The sequence below is a fragment of the Lissotriton helveticus genome, chromosome 11 (genome assembly GCF_964261635.1).
Source record: "Lissotriton helveticus chromosome 11, aLisHel1.1, whole genome shotgun sequence".
Classification (NCBI taxonomy): Eukaryota; Metazoa; Chordata; class Amphibia; order Caudata; family Salamandridae; genus Lissotriton; species Lissotriton helveticus.
Genome location: NC_136072.1, coordinates 153,838,511 through 153,863,637, shown reverse-complemented (window position 1 = coordinate 153,863,637; position 25,127 = coordinate 153,838,511). Strand labels below are relative to the sequence as shown.

Below are 25,127 nucleotides of genomic sequence, written 5' to 3'. Positions count from 1 at the left end.
CCTCAGCTGCACCGCACCAGCGCGGGAAGCTGCAACATTTGTGCATTGATCAAAAGGGCACCTTGAGAGTCGAGGCCTCCATTTATTTTTCACAGCTGCCCAGCAAGTAGTGGGCAGCTGCACCGTTTAGGCCATTCTTTATTTGGGGACATAACTTTTAAAGTTAGGAATCAGGTGCACTCCTTTGCCCCATACCTTCACAGCTGCGCAGCACTTGGTGCCAGCTGCAACATTTAGTTCTGCGCAGATTGCGCACCCTTGACATATGCTGCATTAGCAGTGCGCCCTGACTCTTGGACATATGGCATTTGAGCCCCTTAGAGATGGCCAGTTGGCCAGGTGGACTATTAGGTTTGTAGGGCGCCGGGCCCTAATGTGATTTATGTAGGTGTGCAGGAAATGTAATTCATGTACTGTTTTATGCATCATGAGTTATGCCTCTAGATGTGTTTTTATGATTATGAGGTTTTACATATTGTGTTTATGGTTGAGTTATTCTCTACTGTGGTTTAGGTGTGAGTTTTTCCCTACTGTGCTTTATGTTAATAAGTTTATTTCCTAATGCGAGTTATGTTGAGGAGATTATGGTCTACTATGTTTAGGCTTATGAGGTTGGCGCAGAATATATTTCTCGCATGATGTGATACTGTACATTATATGATTTATGTTTCTGGATGATGCTGAGTATAGTGTTTGCCAGTAATTACTGGTTGTGGTCTACGTTTATGAGATGTTCTTACTTTACTATTTTTACCAAGTGATGATTCTGACAGTGGTCCACGTGGCCCTGTCATGTGTAATTAATCCCCTGTAAATATTGCCCAGTGCCAGTTGGCACGGTGTATATTGTGTGATTATCATCTAATGTGTTTTATGATAATACAAAGGCTATTTTTATATATAACCTTGTGTGGAGTTCCTTTTGTGGTGTGCCTAGTATGTTGTTGCTCGTGTGTTGCGCAAGTGCTTTACACATCGCCACTGGGATAAGCCTGACTGCTCGTGCCAGGCTACAAAGGGGGTGAGCAGGGGTTATCTTTGGCATGTAATTCCCTTGCCCCTGACTGGAGTGGTGGTCTCTGCTTGGCTTTGGCGCAAGCCTTAGCAAACCAGAAATCCCATTTCTAACAAGGATGATCCCCCAATTGGCGCCATGGATAAAGACATCCCCTATGTACAAATCATATTTAAAAATGTGACCCAAACTTTACCTCTTCATTCTAAATCCAAGCTTCTTCTTTGACCATGGGGCTGTGTGCTCACAGAGTACTTGGAGAACTGCAGTGATCCAGAGCTGTACGACAGTCCTGAAAGTGAGGTAACATCACTTCAAATCTTTCAATATGAGCTGGAGAACTGTGGGCTGAGCCTGCCCGGCTGCTTGCTGAGAAGGAGCGAACTGTCTTGCAGGAGTTATCTGCCTCGGTGGAGATGCCAAGCTACCAAGTCCAGAGTGAGGCACGACCCAGGAAAAGCTGACTGCTGTAGAAGTGTGCCCAGAGTTGACCTGAGTGTACCCTAGGGTCTCCTGGCATCCCTGTGTAACCAAGATAGCTAATATGAGTCTACAACTCTCCAGTGTGCCCACTCCAGAGACGGCACAGACCAGAAGAACTGGGCTGACTCTGCCTTTGCTGCACTTCAAAGACTGCAATCCTGCATCCTTGACAGAAGAAATTATTCACTCAACATTGAGTGGTTGACCTGCCCAATCAGAGTGCCTACAATTGTGCCTCTAGAGGGTTCAGCTGTCTGAAGCGGAGAAAAGAAGGTATGGCCACCTGAATGAGCCCATTTCACTGTGAGTGAGACTGCTTGCCCCATGCGGTTGTAGACTGAACACCTACACTTTGAGATCCTGAGTTCGTTTCCGCTTGGTTGACACCAATGCCTGACAAAATATTAACTTGGGAACATGACTAAAATATTTTTGTGAGATGTATTGCAACATGCTTAAGAGAACTGCAGAGTCATAGTAAATGGGCTGACTTTCTGGTCAGATAACTCAGGAAAGCTGCTCAATTTCACAGCAATATTACTGCAACTGTGCCTGAATCAAAAGTCTCTAGAGCTTCTTTTTTGTGGTACCCTATGTAGCATCCATTTTATCCCTTCCCTGTATTGCTGCATGGTTTATTATGTTAAGTATTGAATTATTGTGTGATTAAAGTACTTCTCTATGTGCTGGACATTTCTTTATTGGGTCTATTCTTTGACTGCTTGACTTCAGAGTCTCTACCACCCACACTATCTATGAGGAATGCTTTGGACTGCTTATACTTGCTACCCTAAGCATCTAGTGAAGTAGGAGTGTACTTGAACCAATGTGCAGAGCCATGGCAGGACAAATCTCAGGGCACTAGAAGCAAACAACCTCACTCACTACAGTTGTGACCTAGTAGCTCTACCTACGATATGGCCCCTGGAAATGGTATAAAATAGTGAAAACAAGTTTATAACATATACAATACAATCTCTGCTGAATTTTTTTTAAGCCTTGTCTTAGCAGATGCAGTCAGCAGCAGAATATATGTCCCAGCACTTCTGAAGTCTACTGTCTTCCACACATCTCCATTTCCTTTATTTGCCTATGCTTCAACTATAGCCTCTGGTTCCTCAATAGAACTTACATTTGAATGCAATCCTGGACAGTCAATAATTCTCAGAACTCCCTTCTTCTTCACTTAAGTATAATAGGATCTAAGCTCTTTGCACTAAATCATCGTCAGTCCATGTCAGAAGTCTACCTTCCAGGGATGGAGAAAGAGCATGCAGATCTCTTGAGTCAGGTCTGCCCATCTTTCATTTCTCTTGGTCTCTTTTCCCACACTTTACTTCTGGACCATTACAGAAAGGTACTCTCTCCATTGACTGGACCTCCCTTTGTCCAAATAGAGAATGCACTCAACCTTCAGTTGTGTTCCCTGAATCCTTCTCTCAGGGCCTGGTTGTCAACCTGTTTCTGATCTGACCAAAGAGGCTTCCTTTTTTTTTCACCCTTTCTCTTTCTGAGCTGGTTCCTTTGGGAAATTCAGGACAATAGGACAGAGGTTCTTCTGGTAGGTCAGTGGTAGCGCCAGGGACTATCGTTTACCGAAGTGCAACATCTCCCTGCATTTCCTTTGTGCAGATTTCTACCTTGTCCTGCTCCTCAAATATCTCCTTTCTTTCCAGACAGTGTCTCAGGGTGGAGATTTGCAGATTTAAAGACTCAACTTTGAAGCCTGAGTTCGTTTTCTGGCAGTTACTCTTTTTAGTCAGCAAACTAGGTGACCAAGTACCCTTAAAGGTTTAGCTGACCATTGTGCCCATTTTGAACCCTGGAGTTTATGTTCAGGATTTCAAACATCTTGTGTTCTGGGTAAGATTATAGAAATTCTCACACATGGAGTATATTTAGGTCTTGCTACATCTAATTTGAGAAGCCAGCGGGGAGTTGAGACCTAGAACTGTTTTCAGTGGTTCCCTTGGCTTCTGAGGAGGCTTTTCTTTCCAAATCCTGTTAATGTATTACCTAGTCCTTTAGTGGAACTCCATATGGTTCTAGAGAGTTCCTTCCCAAGATCTCTTCAGACTGTCACCTTCCCAGATTTTGGTTCTACTTGTTTTTCGTTACTTTACTTTCTTGGCTCTGGCGTTGAGACTGTAATCATTAGATGTTCAAAGAGTCTCATTTTTTCTATTTTGAAAAGCTCATTTTCATTAGACCAGTGCTGGTGTCATCACTCACGGAATGGCAGTTCAGGGCCAGCTCTTAAATGGCGACTAATAGCTGATGGGTAAAGTTGACTATCTATTGGACTGACCATCTACAAGGGCAACTCTACCAGGTTCAGTTCAGGATCGATCCACCAGAAAAGTGTATTCTTCCTGGAAATTGATCAAGGTGTTAACTGTAGAGATTTGGTTTATGTGGGCTCTTAAATATATCTTTCTATGTTGAACTAAAATGACACTGATGTTGTATTGATTGGCTTCTGCAATTTTTGTGTTTTCACTCTGTATTCCTTTATAATGACTGGGTACATTCTCACTATGCAATTACTGGGACTGTAGATGAGGAGGTAATCACCTAGTTACCTACTGGTTAGCTTCATTACTCTGAGGCCTGGTCATCCTTGTCACAGTCCATATTTCCTGCTCTACTTTCCCAAGTGGGAGGGAACACTGGGCCAGTTGCTTTGTTTGGTAGTACAGTGCTGAAACAACTTCCTACTCAATAGCATAAAGTATGAAATAATGCCAGTTAGAATAATACAGAGGCCAAGTATTTGGAATCATTGTTCCTTTAAGAAACTCCACTTCTCCTTTCTAAACAGGAATAAGGTCTAAAGTCATTTAATCAGGCTCTAAGTCTATAATAAGGATAGTTTACGATAAAAGGTCTCAAAGGATTCAGGAATAGAGGAAGTAAGATATCAGCATGACTGAAGACTCCAACAGAAGTGTTCTAAAAAGGGAAATCAGTGTTTAACATAAAGCTACACACTCGCAAGGACAGAAGGAAACGGAGAGGTCTGTACCTCTCAAAGTCCAAATAAATCTGTCTTACAGTTGTGAACACTAATTAAAACCAAAAAGTTCCAGAAGTATCCATTTCTTTATCCACGATACCAAAAAAACCTAATTTCCTATTTCTCACAGTGTGCATCTGCAACAACAGTTGATTTTCCCATCCCTCAGAGCTCAAACGCCCAAGTTAACCTTGGGCTCCCTCATTCCTTATGAATAGGAGGCGTCTTCTGCTCATTACATTGCCCAGTTCTTGCCTAGATTTCTCTTCTCAGACCTCACTTTCTCTAATACACAGTACTCCTTTCTCTTGCTATGAAATCACGAAAACCAGCTTGCGAAGGTAAAGAACATGCAGAGCAAGGAAAAATACATTAAATGATAAGAATTAAAGGCGTAGTCAAGCTAACTTTAGTTAAGCATTTTCAATGTGTACTTTGAATACATGATTGTGTGCACGTATAACTTCATAGTAACTGCAAACGAATAATGTGTTCAATAGGCTTCAAATACATGCAATAAAACTTGAGAAGTAAGTATAAGTATTAATGAGAACTACATGTTTTCATGATTTAACTAAAAACTAATGTGCAAATGTTCATGAGTCTCTAGTTTTCTACAGTGAATACACATCAGAAGAACATTTGAATGCTTCACTTCACGTTAATAAAGTTAGGCATACAAAGCAATAAACACATTTCTGTGACATGTAAGGATTGAGCAACAATTAAGCAGCTCCACCTTGATAAGGATTTACTTCTCCCCTTGATAGGAGTACATTTCAAAACGACAGAGAAAGTGGCAATTAAAAGTGTGTTAATACCCACAAACTCATGAGTTTGTGAGTGCCTAAAAAATGTCCAGGACAGTCAAAGAATTACACTTTTCTATCCCTGAGAGCATATTTAAAATCAAGTAACACTACCTTATAGTGGCGTAATATTATGGGTGAGTAAATAGATTTACAAATGTAAAAATATTTTGTGAATTGCAAAAGTGAATTTTACAAATGTCATGCCTAGTTCATCATCTAAGTGACCTATGTGTATACAAAGAATCCCATGAGTATTTGAAACACATTTACATCAGTCATTGATTTCCAAGAATACAACAATTTACCAGCATTGACTCATACACATTTACTACTATAGGTAACCCATCTATGAATAAATCCTGAAGAATTAGACACTAACATAATTAAAGTTTTCCCCACACAGGGAATACCCCCATCTTAATGAGAATGTTGCCTCCACCCTCTTACTCTGTAAATGAACTTATGTGTGCCTTTTTTTCTACCTTTGACTGGAGTACATCTGTGTGTGTGTATTCTTTTTGATTATTTAGAAAAGTATTTCCTATTCTGTATTGGTGAATCTTTCTTTCTTTAAAAGATTTGCATACCCTGCATTAGGCCATATGAGATTAGTTATTCCGTTGCCACATATGTATGACTTTGGAATTGGGAACAAAGAACCAGTGTTACCTTACATAACTAGGTATAATATATAGATGTTTCACAATATTTTTAAAACAATTTAAAAGAAAATCAACATCATGTTGTATATATTTTTATATGTTGAAAAAAGTGGCAATGTATTATTAAATTGAGTTTCCAACCTGATAAATCATTTACCTTTTATTTCAAACAGGGGAGTTTCCACTGTCATTTGCAGCATGTGTTGGAAATGAAGAAATAACAAAAGTTCTTCTTCAGCAGAATGCGCGGGTGGATGCTCAAGACTCCTTAGGTAATTGTATTCTCAATGAATGAACTTCATATTGTATGTATTTGTCCTTTAGGCAGTACATTTGCATCCACTGGAGAGTTTGCCTCCAGAAGTTTCCCTGAGCGTGATTTTGTGAATCACGGCAATCCCAGCAGCATCTATTAAGTCTCTCTCTTGCATTGATGATGACTTATCTAATTATAGTATTTCTCAGTAAATGTTAGAGTTATATTGGGGTAATCAAAGACAACTCAAAATTGAAACGTCATGTTGCTTTGCCCTGGTCTCTAACCAAAAGCAGATGTTACTGCCATGTTCCATTGCTTTGCCCAGGAACATAATATCAGTTCTTTTGAAATCATTGTTCAATCATAGTTGTAGTAGACCTTTGCCTGTGTAAAATGAAATAATAACTTCAACCTGAAACCTAACATTTCTAATAATGATGAGTACTTTCTCCTGTATCTACCAATGAAACTTAGATTCCCCAGACATTGCCTGGACACGTTTTGCATTGTTCATAACAAATGTTGAATTCACATTTGCACCTCAAAATCTGTCTAGGTGATGAAATAATGCAGCAGTTTTCTGAAGTGTCCTTATGTGGGTGGTTGATAAGGGTGTATTGGAGTCTACAGTTCAAGAACTAGACTGGAACGTGGGTCACAACAGTTTTTCATAGCTCTGATACATCAGACTGACTTTGGCACTCAATTCAATCTATCACACCTGGAGCCCTGATCATCTCTTTAGCAGTGATGCTGCTACATGAATCCACATTGTCAGTACATAAAAGTGAGCAGGAACTCATCTCCGTTATGCAGTCAAGGGTTCTAAATGTCTATGCAGAGTGGAATACTGTGTTTCATTGGTCTTTCACAACATGCGCAGTGCACGGACCTATATATCTGCTGTTTGCTGTAGTGATAGTGCAAGGTTTATTGTAATTTGTATTTCACAAACAGTCCAAGTCACTTTTTTGACTGTGGTCCTTCAACAATCCTGAAGTGTAATAAATACATTTACAAAGTGATTTGAGAATGACATTTTGCAAGACTGAGGCCCACTAGAAAAAGAAGTTCTGCATAGTCTGGTTCATCCAAAGACATGTACAAGCTAAAGATTTCCAGAAGCTGTGAATGTATTTAAAGGTTGAGTAAAAATGCTTGTATTTTCAATTATGACGTTAGGACCTGCTCTAAGGAATGCTTTATTTGCAATACATACACATTTGAATTGCTTTAGGTTAGGTTCTGCTAAAAAGCAAATAGAGAGTTGTTGCAGTGTGTTCCAGGTAACCAATTTTTAAAACTAGACAGCCTTTGACACTATATCTGCTGCAGCTTAAATATGGGAACCTTTGGAAGTTGAGATTACTACTGTTCCAATAATACGATATTAAGAAGTTCATGCCAATAACATAGGAGGTAATAAGGAACAATGCAAGAAATAGTAGATGAGAAGTATGGAAAAATCATGACGTGATATAATTCAGTATCCCATGGCACTTTATGGCCTGCCATGGGACTCACACTTGTTGACAGTGCTGGCACTAGGCATGGTTCCATTGTGCGTGACCACAAAACAGAGTCGCAATGCAATTACAAGTTGTCTTTGATGATAATCTCACTTTCTTTTCTGGTATTACTTTTAAGTTTGTTTCTGGACATTAAGCCTCTAACCTGGGTGGAGGTGGACCAAAAGGATTAACTATTAGAACTGCATCCCTTCTACGTTTCAGGAGTCTCTGAGTCTCTAGATTTTATCTTTGTACATCAAAAAATGGACATGATGAGAGTTTAAAAGGTGATGTAAAGAGGCATATATATCGAAAAGAGCAGAAACATGGATGATTCCATGAGGCGTACCACAGGGAAGAGGTTGGGTTCTGGAGTGGTCAATGTAATGGCTACCAACCTGCTCCTTTCTATATTAATCAAACCAATTCAGCCTCTATCCATCCAATGCAAATCTCGATAATGCTAAACAGTAAATATAATCTCACCATCCCTTTCTTTATCCATCATGGCACACCAATGCACCAAATTCAACTACAAAGATAAACAGAGGGTTACCTCTCTTTCGCAGATCTATCCCACAGACTTGTCAGGCTTTCCATTCCAACTCAGTCCAGCCTACCTCAGAATCATGTTTCTTGACATATGCAACTGTGCTGAAGAATCAGGTGGGTCTGAATGCACCACTCAATACACAATCAGGCAAAAACTTAAAGCATCAGTATCATGGTATTCACAAACACTCTCAAAGATCAACAATTCAAACCAAAGGAAAGAATACAAGACAAGTGGAAATGGGTCAAAACCTCTGACAACCTCCATAAACACCAAACACTCATATCTACATTCACCTTCCTCATCACCACATCACCACAGTCAGTCACCTTTAGGAAGTCCACCATTTCCAAGGCAAAAACAGATGTAAACCCCTCTTGATGGCAGTTAAGCACAATTCCATGCTAGACCCACCTATCAAACATTCAATTGACTAATGTCATGCTATCAATCACTTTTTTACTGGGAAGATATTAAAATATGAACCAACCATGACACCATGAAATAGCCCAGCGTACTCCTTCCAATCCTCCTACTGCTTCACCCAAAAGCCAAGGTTATACCTCCTCTCAAACACTGACCCGCCAACATCTTCAGCTGTCTCGAAGCCCCCTCTTATGGAGCTGTCCACAAACATCTCCTCAAGATCGCCAACAGCTTCTTCAGACAAGAAAACTTCAACCTCTTAAAAATATGAAAATTCCCCCCCTGCTGGACGAGCCAATCCTGTCCTAGAAGGTCTACTCAATTTGTGCCCTATCACCCTCCAATCCACAGGCTCTCTTCATTAGCATAAGAACAACATGTATAATCTGTTAACAAAACATCAATCTGGCTCTAGACCTTGCTGCACCAGAGAGATTCACACCCTTCAGAAAGTATATAACTTCCTGATTGCCAGAAAGAAAGACTCCTGCCTTTTTATCTTACTAGACCTTTCTGCATTCTTTGACACAGTTGACCACCTAGAAAGAATTCACTTGCTGCAGACAATCATGAACTTCTCTGATATGGTTCTCCAGTAGTTCATATCCTACACCAACAGGCACCAATTTGTCTGGATAGTAACTTAAAAATCCCAGTCATAATCTACATCCACATATTCATTGTGCTCCCTATACTTTTCAAACTCTGCATGAAATCCCTTGGAACACTACTTATCAAAAACAGCATCATGCTCTGATGAGACACAACAATTGACTCAATACCTGCTTCAATCTTATTCAGAATTGGATGTCCTGCACCTACTCATAACTCTGTCAGGGCCAAGACAGAATTCCTGCTGTTCCCCAATAGTAATAAATAATCACTCATTTAAAACTGAGTTGCCTCAGACAAAACCACTTTGTTTCATCCCAGACACAGACCTCTCCTTCAAAGAACAAATTGCCAAGAAATTCAAGACAGCATGGTACATACTCTCGTGCCGGACTAAAATGGAACCCTTCCAACTTGAAACCTACATCAGAATTACAATACAAGCCTCAGCTCATTTGTCCCTAAAGTCAATACCATGCTGTACAGTCTCAACACCGTAATGGTGCTCCTGAAAGGCACCCAAGAAGTGGAGCAGTCCCATCATAGGCCGTTTAAAGTTCCAACATATCACTCCAACCCAGTCTGCCTTCATAGCCCTCTTCATCTTCAGGCTTAGTGGCATCACATACACCGTCTCCGAAACCAGAACCTCTATGTACCTAGCAGAGAACTTAACTACCCCATGTGTGCAGTGAAGCACAAGAAACCAGTACATTGTGTGACTGGAAACTAAAATCCTCAAAAAATAGAAAACAAGAAGGGAAGTTTTTATGTACTGTGGACATTTATATGCTTTTATGGTCAATGTACCGAAATAAAGCTTTTCAAATGAAATGAGAACGGAAGTCCGCTCCTTATGTGCTTTTCCTTATGTGCTTCAAATATCTGGAACACCAACCCGATCAATATTAGAATTGCTGCACCATTTCTCATAATTTAACAGGAGCTTGAGACAGACAACCTGAGAGAACATTACATATCTGCAAGTTACAATTCACCAGTCACAAAAAGTGTGCTTCATTAAATAGTTCTGAATTGTATCTCAGAGATCCTGACTTTGTTCAACACTAAATTGTTCTCTATATACCGGGCACTCTACAAATGCTTATACATGCATGCACTCAACCCTAATTATCCCTACTATCCCTATTATGCTGTTAGTCAATGTTTGAATGGGTTCAATTGTTGCAGTTGGCCTGTCTGTAAGAGAAAATCTTTTCAGTGAATTTGTGAACATGGCCAAAGACTTTAATATGTAATATGGCAATGTTTTCACAACTCCTTTGCCAGGTAGAACTCCGATCAATAAACTAAAGATCTCCTCTAAAGCATCCTTGTGTTACCTTTTGGTAGCATGTGCCATAGTGAAAATGTGTTTTGAGTGTTATTCTTGTGCGGTACATGGGTTCACAAATACACAAATATCTTGAAAATATCTTGACAACCTACCACAAAATCTTTATGGAACCATTGAAATCCTAGTTATTAGTGGGAAACATTTCATGTTAATTTACTGATAAATGATAGAATTCATAAATGACAACATAGGACAATCGGCTCTAAATGGTGTGCAGCCTTTGGCAAAACATGAAAAACTATAGGTGGTCTGTATGGGAGGTTTGGCTGATCAAAAATGAATCACTGACATATTATCGGAAACACAAATATCATGTGGACAGAATATTGTGTCAAAAATATCAAGGACCAAAATATCGAGAAGGTAAGTGCAAATAGATAAGTATAGATGTACTATTCTTAACTCCACGTCTATGTATCTTGAAGATATAAATCCTCATGGTACATATATGTGGAGTTATCTAAATGAAACCACAACCCTACCTGCAAGAATGCTTCAGAGACCACTACAAGCGGAACTGACTCTACTGAGACTGGGTTCTTTTCCGAATAAAGATCTTACTCCAAAATGGCTACAGACTTGGCCATCCCTGGACTGCCGCCTCTGCAGTAACGAAGCAGAGTCACTATTACAACTATTATGCATCTGCCCGGTATTACATAATTTAGGGACGTCACTCTTAAGGCCAATCTTAAGAGAAACCCAAATCCAGATTTGTAGAGCGCCCGTCAAAAAATGCCTCAATAGTTCCTCAGTTCAATTGTCTTGCAATACTGTTAAATTCTAGCAGCACAAGAACTGGAAAGGAAAGAAACAGCATAAAAACTTGCAAAGAAAGAAATAACACAATAGGAATTTGGAAGAAGGTTATAAAGCAGTGGGCCTAAGTCTTTTTTTAGATTTTTTTGTACTCCGTTTCTTTCAAAGCTTCTTTCTATGACAAATCTTACTCTTTAAAAAGGAGGCATAAACACGTTCATACCAGTAAATGTTCTGGGATAGAAAGCCACAGTGACTCAAGAAACTGGAAATAAGGTTATTTGTGGCAGTTTTGCATTTTTCTCCTTCCCCCATTTTCCGTTGGCATTAGTACTTCGTTTACAATAGAAAGCACGGAAATGTTTACATTGCTGCTACAATAACCTGTTGTACCTTGGTACCATATCACGTTAGGATCACAATTACTAAAAATGTTTTACTGCAATTTTTATTCTGTATCTGAATTATGTTGTTTTCATCATTGTGGTAAGTCCCACTCTTTTTATGATTTTAACAAATCAAATAAAAGTATTATTATCTATCAATAGTGCTTTCCCTGAACATCGGAGTGGGACTAGTAATATTCAGTCTCGCTACCTATCTCCCACCTCCAGTCCAATGGTCATACAAATATCAAACTAAAAAAACGAAGCAAGCATTTAAATAAGGAATCACATGTTTATGTACATCAAGTAATTACATATTTGAACAGTTCATCGTGCACTTACAGTGAAATATTTATCACTAATGAATTTCGATGTTTGCTCGGAATTGCTTTTTTTTTAATGATTGTAGGAAACTCCGTGTTCCACGTACTGACTCTGCAGCCAGATAAAAAAATTGTCTGTCGCATGTATGACATGATAATAGGACTTGTGCCAGAAAAGACTTGCCAGATTGTGGAAAGGCTTAAAAACAATGATGGCTTCACCCCACTGAAGACAGCAGCTCACGAAGGAGATATCACTGTGAGTGTCCAACATCTGTTCGTTTTTGCTATTAAATAGTGTATGATTAACCAAAACATGTCACTGTATCTTGTATTACTGCAAGCCCCTTTAAGTGTTTGACTGATGAGACACGATTGTTTAGTAGGGCAGCAAGCTCGTGTGACATAGTTGATTGTGTTTGTCATTTCATTTCAATTGATGTTATGTGAACATAGTTGATGATCTCTGAGGGGAGTAATGAGAATGTTTCTACATTTGCCTTTTAGTTACTGAACTCCACACAAATTTGGATTTGTTTATTTAAATTTACAATTCATAATAGATTTAAAAAAATTAATAAAGTGACATAAAATAAGTTAGACCACAACATAAATTGCACTAAACTTAGTTATTTAGTATAGTTGCAAAGATAAACCATTGTGGCCACAGTACAGCTCCATCATCAGCAATTAATTTACAGCAACGTTAAACGTTACGTTAAGGTGACAGCGGTATACAAGAAGTAAAAATTAACTGGCATAAATACAATTAATTAATTTCCAATAATAACTTCAGAATTACAGACCAGCACATAAAGAAGCATTAATAATTAAAGTGAACATGTAATATATACTTATCAAATGCAAGCACAGCAAGGTAGACAAGAAAAATTCTGATTCACTGAACAGAAGTTAATAACTTAGGGTAGCTGTATGATTTGGGTATGTTGATTAACAGATGAAAGAACAGCAAGGCTGCATGCTGTTCGCAAATATCAAATTGTTATAGCCAATGACAGGACAGCATGAGTGTACCCAAGGAGACCCAGATGAGTGCATCTTTCCACAATCACCAGAACACAGTGTAGGTGGAGCCTACTTGCTACGAAGTGACTTATAGCTATAGGTATGAAATGTAAGAAACAAACTGAAAAAATCATTTATGGTTCTGAAGAATCATGCAAAGGTGGCAGAGAGGGCAATTTCCTTTTGTAGACAAGAGAGAGACACTCTGAGAGCAGTCTTGAAAGAGTGCTCTCTACAAACTCTTGTGAGCAAGCAGAACGTTGTAGCATGGTCTACTAAGGTTTTGAAAGCAAAGTTATAAAAGTACTTTTTTTAATGACCATGTCCAGTGAGATAGGGAGCTGGAAAATTCATGGTGGATCCTTTTGAGACATGGTTCTATAACATATTCATTTACATAGAGAAGTTTGCATTCTTGCAAGTTCAGTGAAAAGCATGTGGATGGACCATGTTTTGAGGAGGATGTATTAATGCTTGGGCAAAGGTGGATGTGGTGGAGAGGATATAGATTCCCAAACGCTTTCTATTGGGGTGGAGAGCAGGGGGTGAGTGCTGATAAGCAATTGATTCTTGAGTAGTATGATGACCTGAAACCCAGTGTGTAACTGTTACTAAATGTAATGCTCCTGAGCACCAGGCAGTGGTGGGAGTAGATGGAAATTGAGTCACATAAAGATAATTGAAAAAGTTAACCAAATGGTTGGGAAAGTAGAGGAGGGCAATATCTAGTAAGGTGTGAGGGTCGGGGCAAGTAAAGGTCAGAGATCAGTTGTGAAATTGCTTCCCTTGCCTTGTTCTGTTACTTCCTAGCAGAACTCAGGGTGTGTCTCTGGTACCCTATTTCCTCATTACTACAACTAGTGTGCATATTCATAAGAATAAGGAGTCTCACTGCCACTCACATTCGAGGTATTTGGGAATCAGTGTATATCAGCAGCATGTGGTCTCAGCCCTTTCACTGATTTTTCTTGAAGCTCCATTCCAAGGGAGTGGACCATAGCCTATGGTCCTGGTGCTCTTGGGGTCCGCAAATCCTTCAGGGGGGGAGGGGGGGGGGGGGGTCCATGACAGTTTAGAAAATGAATTAATATTGGAAAAATTACAAAGTACGTATACATAAGGAAGCAAAAATGTAACAATGACAATTTTAAAATGTGCCATAAATGTAGGTGAATTTGAAAGTGCAAGCTAAAAGATAAGCTGGTTTCATTAGCTTGATTCATGAGAGAAGCACTAGTACAACAAACCAAATATAGTATGGATGACGGGTGGCCTCCATTGATGTACCAACAAAAAGAGAGGATGCATTAGGGGCAAAAAGGGCAAAGCGGCATGTTTAAGTCTAGAATATATAAAACAAATTTACCATTTCCATTACAATTAAAATTTCAACTTTTCCATATTTGTATCTAGATTTGTTTGTGAATTAAATAAATATTAATAATGATTTGTGTATTTGTTTGATGCATCTTGTTTTTGTATTGCTGAGTATTGTGTCAGGTTCCGGTGGTAGTAATTGCTTAGGCCTGGCTTCCTAGTAATGACTTTGTGAGGGTCCCCGGATTCTAGTAATGATTCACTTAGGGTGCACAGAAGTGAAAAGATTAAGATCGGCTGGTGTGGTATATTGTGGCAGGAGCTTGTGTAATTGATTGATTGACTAGTGACTGTTTAGAGTACAATGTTGACTGAGGATGTTGTGTTTTTCTTTGTAGAGCTAAGATAGCCCATTTGAGGAGACACTGCTCAGTGCAGAATATGTTTCTCTTATGCACCAATTAGCTTTTCTATTAATAAAACATGATATGCACCAATTCGGAGATATTCAGCAGTCTTAGTGGGAGGTTTCTACAATAATCTAATCATGTACACATTTTTTTTCACAGATGTTTAATTACTTTGTGAAAAGGCAAAAGAAGGTCTACTGGAAAATGGGAACCATTTCCTATTGCATATATGATCTAACACATATTGACACCTTGTCAGATCAGAATTCAGTGTTGGACATCATCACTTCTAGTAGAAAACCGCAGGTAGCTATTTCTTATAAGGCCACTTCTGATGCACAGGTTAGAAAATGTACAAAGTGAGAACACTGCCATTATTTGCTGTACAAAATCTGGTTAGATAGAAATTTACAAATATTTCCATGCCATATGTTCAAATTGCCAATCACATTATCTAGATCTGTTAGTATATATCCCTTGTCTTGGTATAAAAATTTTACAAACAGTAGGGTTTAAAATGGACTCTATTCAGAAGTATGACAGCGCATAGGGAAAATTATACCTCCAAAGGATGGGAATGTGCAATCAGAATATATATTTATATATATCCCACAGGAGTAAAGGTCCCACTAGAGCTCTGATTGGCTGTATGCAGAATTAACAGAAATGTTGGTACAGTCATTTCTGGACTTCCACGTGTTGGTCACTTGTCCCGAAACTGAATTAAAACAATACCCCACCCCAGGCCTTGTGTGAGGGACCGCCATATGGCCCCCCAAAAAAAAATTAAATGTGTTTTTTGCTGCAATCACAAGGTAGTCCAGGGTAGATCACAAAAAAAACACAAAATGGCAGGTGCCATATTTTCATTGTTTAAATGACCCCCGCGGTAGTCCATGTACTGGCTCCAAGGTGTGTCAGTATTTGGGGAGGGTGGCATGCATGTCCCCTATCCCCGAGCAGATTATTGCACCAGGGACGCCATTCCCAAGGGATGTTTCCTTTTTAATGGGGAGGGGGCGCACAGTCTCCCTCACAGAGGCCCTTGAACCCCATTCCCCGCGGCTGTATTATTTTTAAATTGGAAGGGGGCATGTGGCTACCTCCTCCCCGACCCTTTACATTCCTGGGGCTCCCATCCCATGGGGCCATTTCTTTTAAGGGGAGGTGGGCACACGCCACCCCTTTGAGAGCCACCCTTGTGCCCCAATACATCGGGCCATATTTGCTTTTAATGGGGGGCAATATTCCCCCCTCCTAGTGTCAGTACCAGCCACGGGGACCCAATCCCCCGGGACCTGATACTGTACAGTGTCCGAGGGAGTCCACCCAATGGATACTGTCATTCCCTGACTTGGAGAGTGCGGACATGGTAACTCAACTTTGCTCCCTCCTTGTGGGAGCAGTTACAAGATGCTGATCCCACGAACGTGGGTGTCAGTTTCTGCCAGTACTGGGTATAGCCTAGCTGGGGTGCCAACAGGGGCCATGGGATGTATGGGGGCCTTGGAACTTTCCCTGCAGACTCCACTAGCTACTGCATTGTGGGTGCCCAGGGTGGACACTGGGGCACCCACCAACACTTAAAATGTCCATCTCCCTCAAGGGGAGCTGGCTTGGGCTACAGGGACCTTGGGGCTCCACACATGGCCTCTAATGAACCCTGCATTGTGGGTGCCCCAGGTGGGCACCAGTGAACCCACTAGCACTTGTAAAGTGGCCAGCACCCACAGGGGGAGCTCGATAAGGCTTCATCAGCCCTGGGACACCCCCACAGCCAACAACTAAATATGGAGCTGTGGGTACGCCAATTGAGCATCCACTTAATAACGAGCATGCCAGCTCCTGCCGGCAGACACAATGTCTGCCAGCTGGGGAACCGTGGGGGCCCTGAAACACCCCTGGCAGCTCCCAACTTAAATTAAACATGCGTGTGTCCTGGTTGGGCACCTGGACACCCACAAACATATTATAAAACCCCCAAAAAATGAATAATAAATGAGAGGCAGCAAATGCCCATTTATTATTCACTGGTCATTGAAGGCACTCCCCATAATGCCCTGCAAGTACTATTTCAATTTTGTTTAGCTTGGTGATGTTACTAAAAGGGGCAGGGGCATCACCGGGCACTTTTTTATGTTGTGGGGTGATGCAGGGAGTGCAGCAGCCTCCTAGCAATATTTAAAAAAAGCCAGTAAGTCTTCTGGGTCATTAAACCCATGACCCCAGGAGAACTGACCATATTTTTTTCAAAAACACTTTTAGCTGGATCTTTATGCTCTATAGCTGGAGTGCAAGGTTCCCTTATCATTGTGTTTATGGTTGCATTTTGTTGGCTGAACCGTGTAAAAAGAAAGACTTAGGGGGTTATTAGGATGGCGGGCGGACTTTGCCCGCCCACCATCCTCGTGGTAATCGGGACCGCCCGCCATAAGGGCGGGGGTCCCGTGGGGAGTATTAGGATGTGCCCGCCACCGTGGCGGGCACATCCTGTATTTTTAGCATTGTGGCGGGCGGTGCTCTCTGCACCGCCCGCTACAATGCTAAAAAAGCATTTCAGCATTTGCATAATCAAAGCAGCAGGCACCGCGCGGTGCCTGCCGCTTTGATTATGCTAATGCAGGGGGGTACACCAGGTACCGCCCGTGTGCACCCCCATACTCTCCTTCACTCTGGGGGCCCGCACGGGGCCCCCAGAGTGAAGTCCGCCTGCCTTACCGTGGCGGCAATGCAACTGCAGATGCCCATCCAAATATGGCTGGCGGTGTCTGATAGACACCGCCACCATAGGAACCCTTTTCCGCCCCGGCCGCAAGGCGACCGGGGCGGAAAGGTGGCGGGCGGTGTTTGCCTCCGCTGCGGTCCCCCCCCGCCATTGTAATGTGGCGGGGGGGGAAAGGGTGGCGGGCGGGCATTTATGTCGGGCGGGTCGCCACCGGCACCATAGCGGTGGCAATCCGCCCGACATTGTAATGGACCCCTTAGAGTCAGATTGATTTTTGTTTTTCAAAATTTCAGTCTTTCTTTTAACTTTAATCGACCCATAGGATGTAACCATAAAATCTGTGTTAAGAGAAAATCTCAAAAACATGGTGATATTATTTTTCTTAATTAAACCTTTATTTATTTTATTTTATAATAATCACTGTTATTAAACATTGATTGTGTGAGATACTAAAATATATATTTGCTTAAAAATATTGGTGATTTGTGGACAAAGATGGAAGAGTTTCTTTATATGTATTGATATGCTCACCCCCTTACTAAAAAAAGGCAGTAGGCCCATTTTTATATTTTGGTGGTTTGACTCTTTGGCAAAGTCAGTAAGTCTGCCTGAGTGTGGCCAGGGTGGCCAAGACCAATCTCATGCTACACATGCCAGATGGCTGTGTGAGATATGGTACTTGTAAGGGGTTGGGTACCCAACCCCATTCTGCGCACTCCTGAAGGCCATGCACGGAGGGGGTAGGGTGCTCGCAGGGGGCTGGCCCTGCAGAGTGAAGTTAAATGTTTTTGAGGGCTTGGATGAAGGGCCCTGCAGCCAACCCTACACAGTGAACGGCCAAAGGCAATGTAGGGTTGGCTTTACTTTTGGTAATAAAATATTATTTTATGTAAAAAAAAAACTCAAAATTCACTGAAAAAACAATACTTAAAGTGACGTTATAGTTAGAAATTGTAATTATATCTTAATTTACATTTTAAAAAAAAAACAACCTTAGAAATGTACTGGGGAAAAAACAGCAGCATAGAGTACCAAAATACGCAGCAAGATAATCAAAATTATGCAGTAAGAATTGGAAATTGTGTGGAATAGTCTCTTGCAGTATTCCTTTCATTCACTTGATCGAGACACAACATTTATTATGACAACTGTAAATTATGTGGCAAATTAGATGGAAAATGTGACATATTCATAATAGCTCATTAAACACTGCTGCCTCCAAATCTCATAAGTCTACTGGTGCTCACCAAACCCCATTCTTTTAAAACAACAATTTGTTAAACAAAGATAAACAAACACTAAACATTCAAACTCCAATCAGTGCCAATTGTTAACTGCCTTTTACAGAAAACAGCATTTTCAAGCTAACTGCCATCAAATAAATAAACCTGTAATATAAAAAATACATAATGGGTACCATGTCTCATGTGGTTCTATAATGCGTTCTCAGCGTTCTTGCGACATTTAATTAACTACTCAACCTTCAGTTTGTGAAGCTATACGAAAGTGTTAATCCTATAAAGTGCTAGCAGTATCTTTTATTAATGCTAATACCTAAAATACTACATAAGGAATGTAGGTAAATAAACCATAAGCACGTTTTCTGAGTAAAGCTCTACTTTAATGCCAAGTCAAGTGTAGATCCATTAAGCGATTTCTGTTGTAGGCATAAACTAATTTTCCGAGGGAAACTAAAATGGGATTTTTTTTACCCCCATTACCTTTCTTCCCCTCTGCAACTGGACAAAATTGCATAAAAATTGCAATGCAACAACGTAGCTGGCTATGCTAGTGATTTAAATAGGTTGTGTATTAGATGTATATTACAAAGTGGCTGTCTCCACCGTGTAGTTATAGTTATGTCAGAGTTTCCATAGGAAAGACATGTTTTTTGTCTCTCAGTCACCTACTCCTGTAAAAAATCAGTACCCATAAAATCAGGCATGATGGGCACACCCTGACCCGAGGGACATGTCGAGTGGGCATCAAGAAGGGTTGTGTGCCAACAGAGGGTTATAATTAAGGTTTGCCTGAGAGGAGTCCCTGCCCCAACTCCTCGCTACATATGTCCGAACTCAAATGTAATGACTGGGGGATTGATACAGAGGAGCAATATATCACTAATAATGGTGGGAAATGCTGGGCTTGCATCCTGGGGCAGCTGACATAAAAGATATAGGTGCCGATTACGATACCATAAGAAATAGCTCCGGCCCTCGGTCAGAGCCGTTCCTACTGCATCGTAATCAGCAGTTTGGATTCATTTCTGACTGGCTCATTTGGATGGAGTCGGTAAGAAATGAATCCAAATTGGATTTCAAAATAGCTTCTGAAGGGCTCGGAGAGCCCGTCTGCCATTTGGAAAGCCTCCTTCAATCCCAGGGGCCGCTCTTTCTGCCAGTGGGATTCCGCGAGCAGGGCCCTCATGGGTGCAAGGCCTCCAGATGGCGACCGAGGGGGCACGTTGACCCCTGCACCCTGTGCCAGGCACCTTGAGGTGCCTGCCATGGGGTGTAGGGATCAACAGCACCTCTTCTTTTTACAATGAGAGCATGCATTCCAGTTGGAATGCATACTCCCATTGTAAAGAATAGGACTGTGACCGAACAGTGTTCGGTCGCATCTTAATTGCTGGGTTGGAACCGCCGACAGGAGGTCGGTCGGTCCCAGTATTGCATGACATTGAATTCGATCCCATAGTGTTTATATAGCAAACCCACTATGGTTTGTATGACTCAGAGAGATACGCCAGTTGCAAATGCCAGTCCTCCAGCCGTGAGTAGCAATAATAAAAGAATTTTAAAAGGATAGGATTAACTCAATATGGAACTAAGGGGGATATTATGATGGCAGAAACCCGCCACCGCCAGACTTGCGGTGGCAGGCCTTCCACCATCAGAACGCCATTTTCCCCCACCACATTACGATGGTGGGGGGGATCCAGACTGCAACTGTGGTGACGCAAATACTGTCCGCCATGGAACCGCCACAGGCAAACGTTCCAATTGCCTGGCGGAGCGGTCTGCATCCCAAAAATTGTAGCAGTGCCTAGCAGGCACCGTCCACCAAATTAGGATGCTGGCTTCAGCTAGCCTTTCCGTGGTGGGTAAACCACCATTGAAAGGCTGGTGGGGATTGTTTTGGGGGCCCATTGCGGGGCCCCCTAGTGTTTGGGGGTGGTGTCTGTGCACTGGGGAGTACCCATGGTACCCCCTACATTTCACTGCACCAAGTGGCAGGCAAAATGTGGTGTCTGCCACATAGTGCAGTGAAATGCACAACATGCATTTTTAACATTGCGGCAGGTGCTGCAGTAAGCAGCACCCGCCGCAATGTTAAATTGCAAAATGTGACCGCCATGGTGGTGGTTGCATCCTAATTGGGTGTGTGGGACCGCCGCATGCATGGCGGGCGGTCCTGATCCCCAAAACGATGGAGGGTTGACTCAGGTCCGCCCGCCATTGTAATGACCCTCCCATGTACCTGTAATAGTAATATTGCAAGGAACACTATGTAGGCAGTTTGCTTGCACGGACATGACCGAGACCTATGATACCTAATAATTGTACTTTTACCAATCAGAACAGAAGAACAGTAACCTTGCAAAGTTGTCAAATTACTGTCAGCAAAGAACTAAATAATATTGATAAATGTACTAATGCAAAAAAAAAAAAGAACATTGTTGAAAACGGGGTTAAATGTAATGACAGAGATGAGGAGCAACCAACTAGTGACATAGCTGCTAACTAAACCAAACTTTGACTGTTTTTGCTATACAGGGCACACAAGTGGCATACTCAAAGTTTGCTAAAGCAAAGAGTGCCCTTGATCAATGGTGTTTTAAACATATGAACCACAGCCTCTGTAACAAAGATATACATCGTAAAACACAGAATTTAACTGTGATCCTAAACAATGTTTACAAGGGTTGGAGAGCAACAGATGTTCACAGGATGAGGAGTACCATGATGAGAATAATGGATCCAAAACACCTGCAGAAAATGTGTAGAATGTTGCTGAATAGGAGATTATGCAGGGTTTGCAGACTACAAAAGTAAAGGAAGTGGCACATAGCGAGCCAACAATGCTGCTACTAAATCCAGAGGGTACTACACTCAATAATCAAGAGCATAATCTTGCACAAATATTTCATGTTATACAATGACAGAGTGGAAACAATCCAAGTGCACCAAGGTGAAACTTGATCATGCCAAAACTCAGAAAGCTATACATGTTATTGCTGATGGTGTAGGTAAAATCATTTTTTGAATTTCAGAGTTGGAGCATGGAATGGCTGGGAATAAAGAGACAGACTCAAATAAGGGGTGCATTACGATGGCCACCGTAACGGTACATGGGACCGACCGCCAGAGGTGAGACGGTCCCGCCATGGCAATTAGGATGCCGTCTTTTGTATGCCAATGTTGGGGGTACCATGGGTACCCCCCAAGTGCATCTCCCCAACCCCCCACCCCCCAAAGTAAACACTGCATGCCTTCCCATTACAGAGTCTCCGCCATGGTAAGGCATTAAACTGCCAACATCATTTTTTTTTTTTGTAAAAACATTTTTTATTGGCAAGCAAATCCAAAAAATGGTACATTTGACAATATAATGTGTCAGTCATTGATAATCCAGGATGATATCACATTTCGTATTTTATGCTGTTTATAGAACAATCCCCACGAAATTCCCCGCCCTCCACCCCTCCCACCCCTGTCAGTGCGCCCTCAGTCTCCCCCAAGTAAGCATACTATCAGTGGAAATTCTCCCTCCAGTATTACTGCTAGATACAGTCGAACTCAGTGGGGAGACCGGCACCCCAGTTTCCACGCCGTGTGTGTGCCAGTCATGTGTTTTCGGAAGCAGGACACCCTCTAGAGTGCCAATCCTACGCTGCCGCCCCTTCCTCTTCCTCACTTGAACTACCCTCAGGTCGCTGAAGCGCCACCACCTGCCAACATCATAATATGGATGGCGGTACCTGCTAGGTACGGCCACCATATTGCAGGCCTTTTCCGCCCGGTAGGCAATCGTGACGATTGCCTACTGGTGGAAAAGCGGCGGATGGTCTTTCTGTCCGCCGCGTTACCCCCGCCATGCTAATGTGGTGGGGGAAAAAGGCCATCCGGCGGGGTGTTTTGGCGATACGCCCGCCATGCTAATGGTCCCCTTAAACTGCAGGGAAGAAATAGTCACATTGTGAAAGGCAAAATTGAAGATGTGGAGAACTGACAGGGTTGGACCAATCTATGCATCCTTAGAAGCACGGAGGTTTTACAACGACGCAAACACTTTTTCAGCAAACATTTGTGGACCTACCAGACTGGGATATACACATTCATTGAGCACATTGTTTTCCTTTTCGTAGAGATCTGTCATACAAGACAACCAAAGATTATAGTGTGCAAAATGTATTTCTCTAAGCCTAGTAATATTTGTCAGAGCAAAACTAAACAGGCCCATCACAGTTGGTAACATCAATTTATTTGTAAGATCTGACATTAGCCATTTGACAATTGAACACTGGTGGAAGCTGTGGAAATGTATAACATCACTTGGGAGAACCATCATGGCTAAACATAATCTGGTATGGTAAAATTAATGTATGCAATGAGGAACATGTGGCTAAATATCTGATCTCACAATGGTCTAGCAAGTCAAAATCCAATCCAGATACTCACACCCTGCAGAATAGCAATTTGAACGTTCTCGTTTGGGGCTCGAGTCACACTTTAAGTGATGTAATATGATGTGGAGTGATCTTGCAATCAACTCAAGGGGCAGCAATATAGAATATTATTGATGGTATATGGTTCATGTAAGAATGATGTTAGCAGGGTCTATAGGGAGGGTATTCGTTGAGTCTATGAAGTATTATAAATATTCTGATTAAAAATATATATATGTTATGACAGGGGTACTGAGGTGCTATGGTCATGTAGTGCTGTTCTACCGCAAATAGGAGGTTGCGTGTCCCTGAGAGGTTTGGGCTCAGTACACTCAGCAATGAATCAGATATATAAGTAGAGCTCACAAAGGTGGGGTGAGGGTGAAAGGTGTGGAAAAGAGAAAAGAGGTAGATAATGAAGATTAAAGGTAATTACTGCACGAATAAGGCTGTGATTTAAAAGCGCTACTACTGCACGATCAAGGCTGTGATTTAAAGCGCTTAATGCGACCTGCGCTGTATATTTGTGGCTATGAGAGGCACTGAGTTTTAATATAGGGACTCGATTTTATATTTAGTTAAAATATCGTTTAAATATAGTTCAGTGTTTTAAATAGTACTGCCCCTTACTTGCACGATAATAGGTTCTCCACCGCTGCTTAGCGGGTCCTCTACACCACCAGAAACATCTCGGACGCCATTTCCGATTGGGAGAGGGTGGACGCCTGGCGGGCGCCATTTTTGGGACAACATCAGAGTTGTCAGGCGCTCTTCTAAGACGCCTATTTAAGACGGGCTCTTTGCCGGCGCCGGTCTGTACAAGGTAATTACTGCACGAATAAGGCTGTGATTTAAAAGCGCTTCTACTGCACGATCAAGGCTGTGATTTAAAGCGCTTAATGCGACCTGCGCTGTATATTTGTGGCTATGAGAGGCACTGAGTTTTAATATAGGGACTCGATTTTATATTTAGTTAAAATATCGTTTAAATATAGTTCAGTGTTTTAAATAGTACTGCCCCTTACTTGCACGATAATAGGTTCTCCACCGCTGCTTAGCGGGTCCTCTACACCACCAGAAACATCTCGGACGCCATTTCCGATTGGGAGAGGGTGGACGCCTGGCGGGCGCCATTTTTGGGACAACATCAGAGTTGTCAGGCGCTCTTCTAAGACGCCTATTTAAGACGGGCTCATTGCCGGCGCCGGTCTGTACAAGGTAATTACTGCACGAATAAGGCTGTGATTTAAAAGCGCTACTACTGCACGATCAAGGCTGTGATTTAAAGCGCTTAATGCGACCTGCGCTGTATATTTGTGGCTATGAGAGGCACTGAGTTTTAATATAGGGACTCGATTTTATATTTAGTTAAAATATCGTTTAAATATAGTTCAGTGTTTTAAATAGTACTGCCCCTTACTTGCACGATAATAGGTTCTCCACCGCTGCTTAGCGGGTCCTCTACAGCACCAGAAACATCTCGGACGCCATTTCCGATTGGGAGAGGGTGGACGCCTGGCGGGCGCCATTTTTGGGACAACATCAGAGTTGTCAGGCGCTCTTCTAAGACGCCTATTTAAGACGGGCTCTTTGCCGGCGCCGGTCTGTACAAGGTAATTACTGCACGAATAAGGCTGTGATTTAAAAGCGCTACTACTGCACGATCAAGGCTGTGATTTAAAGCGCTTAATGCGACCTGCGCTGTATATTTGTGGCTATGAGAGGCACTGAGTTTTAATATAGGGACTCGATTTTATATTTAGTTAAAATATCGTTTAAATATAGTTCAGTGTTTTAAATAGTA

The 25,127-nt window shown here is 41.7% G+C and overlaps 1 protein-coding gene across 1 annotated transcript in view; it reads left to right on the top strand.

The window, feature by feature from the left end:
* LOC144791221 (transient receptor potential cation channel subfamily V member 6-like) overlaps positions 1–25,127 on the top strand; it is a 327,745-nt gene that overhangs the window by 116,085 nt on the left and 186,533 nt on the right. Inside the window, exons 7-9 of the mRNA XM_078665874.1 lie at positions 6,162–6,260; positions 12,261–12,433; positions 15,087–15,233. Coding sequence (XP_078522000.1) covers positions 6,162–6,260; positions 12,261–12,433; positions 15,087–15,233 — 419 coding nt within the window. The remainder of the gene's footprint in view (positions 1–6,161; positions 6,261–12,260; positions 12,434–15,086; positions 15,234–25,127) is intronic.